At 25.3% G+C, this 12,186-nt stretch overlaps 1 protein-coding gene across 1 annotated transcript; it reads right to left on the bottom strand.

The window, feature by feature from the left end:
* Window positions 1-3,996: 3,996 nt before the first annotated feature.
* On the bottom strand, window positions 3,997-5,861 carry LOC112595888. Its single transcript, XM_025341276.1, has 3 exons — window positions 5,801-5,861; window positions 4,357-4,637; window positions 3,997-4,290 (listed from the first exon to the last, which is right to left on the bottom strand). The coding sequence occupies exons 1-3, from the start codon at window positions 5,859-5,861 to the stop codon at window positions 3,997-3,999; spliced, it is 636 nt and encodes a 211-aa protein (XP_025197061.1).
* Between the last annotated feature and the right edge of the window lie 6,325 nt (window positions 5,862-12,186).

Raw genomic sequence — 12,186 nt, 5'->3', positions numbered from 1 at the left:
GCTACGATATATATAAGCATACGATACACGTATGATGTATAAACTATTCGAGTATTGATGTTCATGTTTCATCTAATACATTATACATAATGATTACAATTTTACTTTTACAAGTTAACAATTTTTATAGCTTATATTTCTATATCATACATTCATACCTATCATGGGCCCATGGCTGTAGGTATCAATCGTACACAGTACACACACTCACGCTGGCCACTCAGTCACTACCGTCGGTTTAATTGTTTTTGTGTTTACTGTTTAGTAGTGTTTTAAAAATGTCAGACAAAAAGCGTAAAATTGATGACGAACATTACCGACGGGGGGTCATTTCTGATTTTTTTTTAGGTGTGCGATGTTTTAAACAGGCCATACCAAAATAGATACCTACCTACACGTATATATGTAAATTATCCTGCATTAAATTATTTCCGAATTCTTACGTCGATGTAAATAGAAAAAATCAATTTAAAAACGAAAATATAGTAAATAATTAAAATCATAATAATTGATAGTACCTATACCAATATTGATGAATGTCAAAATTAAAATTAATACCTATATCATTTAAGAAGATTTAATTTTGAACATTATCTCAGCAGGGCGTGGGCCAATTAGTACTATTTTTGAAAGTAAAGAGTGCAACCACACACTTCTTGATCCCTCCAAATGATGCGTTTGCATATAGGTACGTTTTTTTTTATGAAAACCAGATTTGATGCGATTTGTAGGTGAATGAATAGGTTTTGAATTTCGTAAATTTATAATCGTCACGAGAAGAGATGCCAGAAAATAATGAACATAAAAAGAAGTAAAAATATACAATTTTTTCTGTTACGGCCCACGTGTCACTTGTTGAGTTTTTTTTGATAAGAGCCCAATAATTTATATTTTTTATGGATGGGCAATGGGCATAGATCAATTGCATCTAAAACTAAGTTTTTGTGTAGGACAGTGTATATCAATTGCGCTTGTATTCAAATTTGTCAACCTTCAGTTATGAAAATATTGTTATTCAGTCTAATTCCATCAACATCAACATAAACAATTTACACACTAAAATGTTTGAAAACTAAAAACTTAATTATTTATCATTTAATTACTGGTTTAAATGACTGGTTGTAATATATATTATAACAGTATCGGGAATTTTATGAAACATTATTGTTATTATTACGTACATTTGATCATGCAAGTATGAATTTGACTTGAGTGATAGACGAAAACAAGTTTTCATTATCATCGGATATTTATCAGCTTAATAATTATTGTTTCGTTGTACACAACTACACAATATATTGTATCATATAGAATAACACATTGATGATAGCAGATACTTATATCTTGTTGTTTAGTACCTATTAGTTTGAGTTGTTTGACATGTTATGGGCTACGAGATATACTAATAATATAAATATATATAATATAATGTGTAATATTTCTATAGGTGTTGGCAATAGTAATATAAATATATATGTGATCTAATAATTATAATGTATACGAAATATTAGATTCATATTTTGTAAAAACATCATAATAAATCAAAATAGTAGTTGTTAGGCGAGGTCGTTTTGCATTTCCAAGAACTGCCAGTAAGGACGATAACATCCTGGAGATTGTTGTTTCAAATGTGAAAACAATTCCAAGAACTAATCTAAATTGGAAGGTTGACGATTACAACAACAAGAGATTTTCTTGTATTATAAGGGAGTCCGAAGACCAACAGGGGCAGATGTACCAGAGCTACGAAGACCTGAGCAACTTTTCGACACTCAGCCACTTTTTGTAACAGTTACATGTACTTCATTTATGCAGATTAAAACATTATTGTATTTAAGAGTTGTAAATTTCATTTTAATAACACCCTGGATCTGGATCTGATATTGGTACGCAACAGACATTACAATATGGATTTTTTTAAGCAAGTATTTTAGTGAAAAAGTTTAACCGTTGTTACTTTTCGATGATTTTAAGTTTCAAAAATGTATTAAATCAAAAAATAGAATTATGAATGGAGGTGTACTGCAGTTAAATTGTGTTCTTCGAATTTATTACCTAATGAAAGTGAAACGGTGCTTTTAAAATCCAATTTAAATCATAACCATAAAGCAAGTGTAAATATTTACAGACAAGTTTTTGCTAATTATTTAGAAAAAAAAAACACCAGAACAAATTACAACACGACCAGTAAAATTAATTTGTAATAAAGTGCAATCAAGTGCGTTAGATTTGACATTAAATGATGTGCATTCTATACGACGAAGCGTTTATCGTGTTCGTAGAAAAAACATTACCGCCATTACTGAAAAATATAACCGAAGTGTATACACCATTAAATATTTAGATAGGTACGAATATATTCAAGGGTGAGAATTTATTGCTTTTAAACGACAATATTTTGAATACCTATAATAGGTTTTTCTACAGAAACAAATTTAGAATTTTTATGTAGTTGTGTCAAAATATTTGTCGATGTAATTTTTGAATTTTGTTCTAAATATTTGTATTAACATTTTACAATATATGGTTTGAAAAATGAGCACCATGATACTATATTGAATATTCTATTAATATTTTCTTTACTGCCAAACAAGTTATTTAGCACCTACACACCAATATGAATTTTGAGTTTTGACTAATATTATATGCAACGTTCAATCTTGATTTTAATCCAATAATAGTTGTTGCTGATTTCGAACAAGTAGTCATTGATTTTACAATTAAACAAGTTTGGCTTTCAATATTCAGTGTTGAGTACTATACTAGTAGGATGTAGATTTCATTTAAGCTTGACAGAGCGATATTCAAAGTTGTGGACTACAAACAAAGTATAAAAACCTTAATTCTAAAATTAAAAAAAATGGCTGCATTTAATTTTTGGTTTGTCATTTTTTTCACACGAAGAAGCGGAGGGTATTTGTAGAAAAAATAATTACGATTCAACCATTACTTCAAATCTTACCGAATCTGCTGACTAAACTGTTGAAAATTAAATTTCATTTAATTCTACGTTTCCTTTGATACTGTGTGTGTCTACTTTTAGATAAGTTCTGAACGTACAACTAATGCAGTGGAGCTTTACACGCTTCATTTTCTTCAAACTTTTATTCTTCCCATTCAAATATTTTTGTCTTTGTTAAAGTAGTCACCGAAAGTTTCAAAACGATTACCACGTTTATTGCAATAAATAGTACAGAATAGGTAAAATAAATATATTTCATATAGAACACATATTTAACAAAAAAAAATTATCAATCAATTTTATTATTGAAATAGAATTTTTAGTCAGTGGATTATTAAATATTAGATATAATTGTAAAATAGTTTGAATGTGAATAATAATGTAACTGGTATAACTTTAGTTTTGAATAATTGACTATCAAAAAGTTTAAATGTGAAGAAAAAATATTTATTTATTTATGTCATCTTATGTATTAATACTCACAAAAACAATAAAATTAGTGTATTCATTTATTATATAATAAATTATAGCTAACTAATAAGTTTTCCTTAGGTATTGTAAAATGTTTTGAACGTCATTAGTCTATCGACCTTACAATATTTAGAGCGCAATAATTGATATATAAAAAAGTAACTCCTGATTATCTAACCTAGTTCATACAGCTTATTACTGTTTATGTAGGAACTATTATGTTGTAGAGATGTTACCGGCAATATAGACAATTCAGGTATTTTGCAAACTACCTAGGCTTTATGCATATTGCTGACCCATTTTAGGCAATATAAATAAAACATATAATGTTTAATATTATTTTACATATAACCTAAGTATTTTATAAAATACCTAGGCATTATGTAAAATGCCAATTTCTTTTTAGGCAAAGTAACAAACAATTTTTCATAATCTGTTAAAACATTATATTAATTTTTAATTTTTATCTATTACTATATTTTCATACATTGATATTATTATTATTATTGTATTATATTATTTTATTAAGTAATATTATTTATACATTTTACTTAAACTAATAGCTACTTATTACAACATGTTGTAGAAAAATGACATTTTGAAGTGCACAAAACATTATTTTTAAGGCAAATGCACTTTTTATTTTGGCACTTGGTCTTACAAATACATTTAAAAAATCCTTGGCCAGTTCCTGTGGACTGTTCCTTTGCGACTGTTCGTAATGCCACTTCTGTCTCTATTGGAACCTCGTCAATTTGTAGTAGCTTTTTCTGACATACTGTAAACTGACTTCTGGCATATAACTGCTTCAGAACTCCATCCCGAGTTCCTAATCGATAAAAACCATCACTTGTCACCTAAAAAAAATAAAATATCTTATAGTTATTATTATTAAATGCATAATTTTTAAACTTATTTATTACTTCTAAAACAATTGCCAGTATACTTCTTGCATCTAAACGTCCTTTATCTACCTCAGGAACTGGAACACGTACAGTTGAATGAATTGCCACCGGTAATAGCTTCTTATCCGACCACGCCATCATTTTTTTTGCTTGATTTTCAAGATTTTCCTTGGCTTTAGTTCGCATGACATTGGCGTTTTCGTTATTTAATTTGATAGTTGTAGCTAATTGTTGTTCTGTATGTAATGCTTCATTTTCGATGTTTTGTGGTTGTTCTGTAATTTTTTCTGTTTCTGTTACTTCATTTTCAATATTTTATCTTTATAAATTATAATAGATTGATTGAAAATAATAGATTTTTATTATTAATTAATTTGTAAATTTTAAATAAATAAAAAACAATCCTTGCAAAAAACCGCGCTCTAGTAATAGTCGATACCCAATTTTGTTTATTTTGATCATATTTCCTATTTCACTTCTGGCATTATACATAATACCTAGGCAAAGTTCGTATTGTGCATATTTCCGAGTGATTTTTGGCATTTTATATAATGCCTAGGCATTTCACAAAACACCGGATTATCCATACTGCCGGTAACAGAGACAATGCATAAACATATACATTTTATAAGATATTATATTTGTATAATTATCTTACGCTATTTAGTTATAATTTGTAATATTCATGTAAAACTTACACAATCTCGCATAAAATGTTAGTCTTAAAACTTATACCCTAAATATAATTATGTAATACTCTGATAGTCTAACACGTATACACGATACAAGTAGGTATTATGTTATATTTATTTATAAACCGTGTATATTGTATATCTACACTTAACCAAAGATATATTAAGAAATTTGGTGTCGAGGTGTTAATATTTTTCTGACCTTTCTCAAACCATAAAAAATTGATGATTTTTTTTCATAATTAATAAAAAGTCAATTATCAAATAATACAGTAGAGTATTAGGTACTTTTAATCTAACGAAGGCAGACACCTAATTTCCATTTGCCATCTATTGACTACTTATGGCATTTATAATTTTATTAATTGGCTTAACAATATTAGGATATCTTTCTCTTGGCTATCAGTCAATTTTATTTTGTGGCGAAGAAAAATTAGTTTACAATCTATCAAATTTTAGTTACAAATACTAAAAAATGAGTTGCAAAATATTGTCACTGATTTGGAATCGAATTGTTGGTTTTTTTAGAGAGGGAAGGGCTTTAAGGACGTTGTAGCATAACGGTTTAAATTAAGACCGTTATACATTTTTTTTGAGGACGAAATTAATATCTATTTTATTCTCTCGTAAGCTCTAAGTCTTGGGTATTTATAAGGTGTACCATCGGGATAGAATATGTGACGTTAAATATAATGTTTGGGGATGAAATATTTAAAACTGTCATAATTCGTGTACGGCTATATACGAGTATGTTTACATAATATAAATACCATGTATCCAATTGTTAAACATCTGAAGTAAAAAAACCCGGATCAACGGATTACTAGCCATCTCGTGTGCTATGGTTGTCTGCGTTTATCATAATGCAAAATGTCTGGATGGGAACTCTGTGTGGTCGACGTGGCCTTGGTATGTATACATTTGTTAATATGTTTGCCGACAAGCTTGTTGAACATACGTTAAATACGGGGATTTTTTTAATTTTTTTTATTATGCAGTGGTAAATTTAACTCAAAGTGTAATTATAATGGGCTAGTATAGTAAAATGGATTTTCACATGAAAGTTATACCGCGAATACTGATGCTGTATAATTAATTATTTACAATTCTATAGTTAAGCATTTACGTCATATGTATTATTGATAATATATACATGGTGCACTTTTATATAAACGTGTATTTTATGAATTTTTTAAGAATCCATACTTGGAATTATGTTTTTAATATTACTTTATGCTAATATAAATTATAACGATTTAAAAATGTATTAAAAAATACTTATTGTAAACAAAATATAGTACAATTGTACGTTGTGTGCACTCTTATGCCATTTAATCATCGATTTATCAATATTCAATACATATGTATTATTATAATTTAAGTATACCTAATAAATTTCAACTATATTTTTGAACATACTTATGTTTCTAACAATAATTGTTTTATTATATATTGTACTTAAATAACAAGGACTAATTCTGCATATGTATATTATATTATTAATAACTAGTCTGTGTTTTTAAAACGAAGTCGTCATCGTTTCAATTTACAATAAATTGGTTTTGAATCGCTGAAATGTTAGTATATTTCGTGACGTATGTCAATATCGATATGTATAAATACTTTTTATTATTCTTAATATTATTTTACATTACCTTTGTTTCATATAATTTATACAAATGTATTATTGAATCTATTGCTATAAACTATAAAGTATGTTATAACACTTATAACTGTTGTAATATCATAACCAAAAATGTAAAAGTATCGTATTTTATTTTTATAGTACCTATGGTATTTAAAAAAAAAATTTTTTTTTTGTCGTAATTATTTTTTGTTTTTTGTTGTATACTATAAAAACATCACCGTGGTAACAATGTTCTAGAGCAGTGCAGTATAGTCTATAGACGGTATGCGTAATATATCCATTATGGGTAACCCAAAGTAGATAGTGTTCACAGATGAGCCCGAGGTGCTTTTGAGAAGATAAGACATTGCGGCCGGTTTTTATTCACAATTTATTCTGTGAAGCAGCACGTAAATACTCATACTTAAGTAAAATATAGTGATAATAAGACTGTAGGCTGTAAGGAAGTTTTGAAACAATTATTTTTAATGAGACGAATCTTAATATTTTTACACTTTGTAGGTACTGAATAATATGGTAACAATTATAATTTTAATAATAAAATATTATTCATAGGTATACTGCTGTTTTAAATTACATGATAAGATATCGTATTTTATTTATTTGACATTTACATTATTTAAAACTAATGCATTTACATTATATATTAACACTATTATGTCTACGTGCAATCGGTGTTTATATTTAATATAATATATATAATTTTCCATACTGCTTCCGCGCGTTCGTTCATGTAGGTACCTACAGCTAGTACAATATTATTTTGTGTTATACCTATGGTGAAAGTAATACAAGTACTATATAGTATGTTATATTCAGTTTAAGAGTGCACCGGCGGCGGACGAAAACTCATCGTATCCTTGCATATCTCCCCACTACTGGTTATCGGTGTTGGTATATCCACCCATCGATCATCCCCACCACTACAACCATCACCTGTTCACCACCACGCCACCGTATGACGATGGAATACGGTTATATAGTAACGATTATTACCGACGATCAATCAGAGGGGTCCGGCAACGTACTTACGTACAGCAGTCAGTAGCATATGCGCAAACCGATGTACTCTTAAATTGAACAGTGTATATTAATGTTCTTAGTGAAAGGTGTGTGTGTGTGTGTGTGTGATAGGAGAATTAATAAAATAAAAAAAAAACTAACTTAAATAGCAGAAAAAAATAGCTTAATTAAATAAATACAAAGCTAATGTCTGTTGTATGTATATGGATAATATAATAAAGGTGGATTTCCCGACAGCTTATAAGCAAACCAATGAGTAAAAAATAAAGAAAAACCATTTTTTTAATGTTGTATCAAAATATACTCCTCAAATGATGAGTTCCAACTCGTAATCATATATGTTTTCTATATTATTTTATCAATATTTTAACCTTTTAACACAGTGTAGGTATATTATTAAACAATTTTCACTTTTATAAACTTTTATAAAAATAAAATTATCGTCAAGATAATTCAGATACAAGAAATATTGTTGTAATAGTAATATCAATGGTTATTTATTAGACCCAAAAGACATCTTTAAATTATAAACATTTGAAGTTTAATTGATCTTGAAAATCTATTGTTTTAGCCCACATTAATTAAATAAACTGATTTTAGCAATTGAATACAAATAATACAATTTACTGTCATAACTTTTAAGTGAAATGAATCAGAAACAGTATGAATGAGTCACTAATAGCTAGGGTGGATGAGTATATTTTTATAACATTTGAAAGCAGTGAAAATAAATAAAAAACGATTCTGACTAAAGAAAAATGGTCAAGATTTTGTAATTATATATTTGATGCAGATATTCACAATAACTGTGTATATTAAATTAATTTTTTTCGATGTTTATAAAAAAAATAGTATGTAACTTTTTATGTGGTTTTACCAGAAACAGTAAAAATATATTTAACAAAATACAAAAAAATAAATGTTATCTTCCGTAGAATTAATTTATGGTTTGTATAGAATCTAAAAGTTTTGAGCCTTATTCTTTGTTTAGTGTAGTAAATTATACATATAAATAATGCTAGAAGTTTTAAGTTTATATGTTTTTAAACATTTGAAAATCGCAATAGCTATGGATATTTTCGACAAATTACGATTACTAGCTACTAGCTAGGTTACAAAATGCTAGGATTTATTAATCATACCAGTAAATACTGAAAAGTATAATTTTCATTTGGTATTAAATATTGTAGTACCTAAAGGATGTAAAAATCATTAAAGTAAAATCCATGCATAAAAAAAAACCAACATGATTTTTACTAATAATTAAAAATTAAAAAATAGGTTATATACAAATTAAATTATAAATTTGTTTATCAACACATTTTATTATTTTTGAAGGTTATAAATTAATAATTATACACTATTAAAACAAATAAAATCTACTATACTAAAGATATTTGTATATACTATACATATTTACACTATATTGATCTAAATATTATTGTTAACATTTTTTCGATATTTATAAAAATAAAGTAACTTAATTATAATTTAATTTCAACTTTAAATTTTTAAATGATAGGTAGCTCATGTTTTTAATTTTATGATATTAAGTTGAATAATCTTAATAATATTTAAAAATTACGAAAATTTAAAGTTTGGATAATAATATAAGGAGTGAAATACATATATCATGTGCAATTCGTATTTCGTGGTGCACTATTCACGTTGTTATGCATCTAAAGCCTAAACTGTTAATAAATATCGTTTGAAATTTGATATTTTGTTAACGTCAACATTTTTAAAAAATATGTTTTATTTTAGATAATATAATTAAATACATAGATAGCCATTTAAAAATTAATAATGGGTTTATTAAAAAAAATAAAATATTCGGGTTTAATTACAGTTGTATAAGATATGTAATTATCAAGTAGATATCTTAATTTATCCAATAAAAGATTTTTAAACATTGTAACTTATGAAATAATGAGTTCTCACTATTAAAATAATTGGCTTAAAACAAGCAATTAAATTGATTTTCTTATTTTGTCGATTGTTAATGATAATTAAAAAGGGAATATAAATGTAATTTTTTATCTACCGATTCAGTGTATAGTCAATATATTGTTTAATAATAGAAGTTTAGATTAAGAGTATGTCGATACGCGTGTAAATGTTTATTTTTTGATAAATAATAACTTATGTTTTAATAGCTAAGAATAAATCAAGTATTTTTAATACATATTGATCAATAATTATCTCTATTAAATAATTAAAAACATACAAAATTAAAGTAGATGATACAAATATGAAATAGTATATTTTATTTAAACATTATAAAGGACAACGTAGGTAGTAGTTATTTTTAAAGTTTATTTTATTACTGTACACATTGAATATAGTTGATTATATAAATAAATAAATAATAATTATAATAATAATAGTAATAATAATATTAATATAAATATATAAATTAAATTTATGAGAGTTAATAATATTTTTAATTTATTTTTTATTAAGATTTGGCAGCCGGAACATTGTATGCTTAATTGTTTAAAAAAAAACTAATGATAAATTATGTTATAACTTTTTAAACTTATTTTTCATAAGTTAACTAAGATGTTCTTGTATTTAAAAATCTAGGATTTAATTTTTTATTTATAATTATTAACTGTTTTATAAAAATGTTACAGAAATACAGAATAATGAATTCATTCATACTAAGAAAATTAATTTTCAAAGAAGTTTTTTTATAACTAAAATTAAGTTTGTGATTTATTTATTTTTTTAATTTTAAATTAATGATTCATTTTAATTTAGTTAGTCTTGGAAAATTGTATATTATCTGGATATAATATAAGACGTCTATTATTTTTTACACAGTTTCTGAAAAGGCCGAGTGTATAAAAGAATATAATATTCTATTATTGGTTAAAAAAGACTTGTTCCAAAAAAAAAAAAAAAAAATATAGACCTATATAGAACCTACAAAGACAATATTTCTAAAATGATTTACTACTTCGTTAATTACTTACATTATACTCTAAAAGATCCTATTCAAAGTATTAAACGTAGATAATGTATTATGATTTATGACTTTATAAAGAGAAAAGATATCATATGAATTGGGGAAAATTACTTTTTTTTACCTTATTTTAATACCAACTCATTAATGGTTAATGGTGATTTGATATACTTTTAAACTTATATTAATACTGCTTTTTAATTTTTTTAAATTTAAATTTATTATTGTTTAAACAAAAATATTTTTTATCGATTTAATTGTGGGAAACGGTATTTTTAACAGGAGTTTATATTTTAGTAATGTATGAATAAATATTTTAAATTAAATTATGATACAGATTATTTTTAATTTGAAGTTGATTATATTTATACGCTATACTACTAATTACTATATTATACGAGTATGTATTGGTATAAATACAAAGGTAGGTACTTATAATATTATATGTTAATAACATATGCACAATTTGTATTTAACAAATTATTTAAACTATTATTAAGTCATTTATTTGTTATTAAAATTATTAATATCGATTATGTAAATATGAAGATGTATATTACAAATATTATAGGTACATACATCACACATATATAAAGCTTTAATGTATCAATAAAGGTTTAAAATAATTATGAATCTAAGTTGTATATCAGCAAATATATATTTATTAAACATAGATTGCAATATACATGAATCATAAATTTGAATATCAAATTAGTGATTTTTAATAATACCTAACTAATAAATACTATTGAACACTAGAAAAAAAAAATATACATTCTAAGTGGATTGATGGGTAGATATAAATTGATATAGAAATATTAATCGTCTTTATTAATTTAATTATAATCTTATTAGTTTCTTATTACTTATTAGTTTAAATTAATTGATTAGTCCTTAATAATATATTGTAATACTTCGTTATTCCTTTTTGATAATTATGTTATTAGACTTATCACATTTATTAAATCTTATACTATTGTGTTTTAATAAAATATTTGATATAAGTACGTGGTTTTGAAAAAAGGTATAATAAACTAATACGTGATAAATGATGTGTATATAGTTTACTGCGTGAGTAAATCAATAAATATTATCAATAAAATAACAATAAATGTGATATATTTACCCTACTTTGATAGAGATCAAGATTTATTTTTTAAATTAATATTAGATAAAAAAAAAGTAATATTAACGTATTTAATAATAATTAATTATAAAAAAATATAAGAATATTAAACTATGTACAATTTGTCCCAAAACCTCACGCTGCTCGTATATAATAATTTTAATAGTAAGTATTTACAGACGTTCCGGGTTGTGGTAAATGTAAATCATCTAGAAATTCAGTCAAGCAAAAATTATGATTAATAGACGATATTAATATTTGTATGTATTAAATTATGAAATTTGACTTAATTTGACCATGAACTTGCTGGTAATGCATTAGTACAGACTATACATTTTGCTAACCTATCTATATGATCCCAATAAACTGCAGAGTGGTTATTTTAACAGTC

The sequence above is a fragment of the Melanaphis sacchari genome, unplaced genomic scaffold (genome assembly GCF_002803265.2).
Source record: "Melanaphis sacchari strain LSU unplaced genomic scaffold, SCAv2.0 Contig2_pilon_pilon, whole genome shotgun sequence".
Lineage (NCBI taxonomy): Eukaryota > Metazoa > Arthropoda > Insecta > Hemiptera > Aphididae > Melanaphis > Melanaphis sacchari.
The sequence above is the reverse complement of the archived record's forward strand: the minus strand, read 5'-3'. Positions and strand labels throughout refer to the sequence as shown.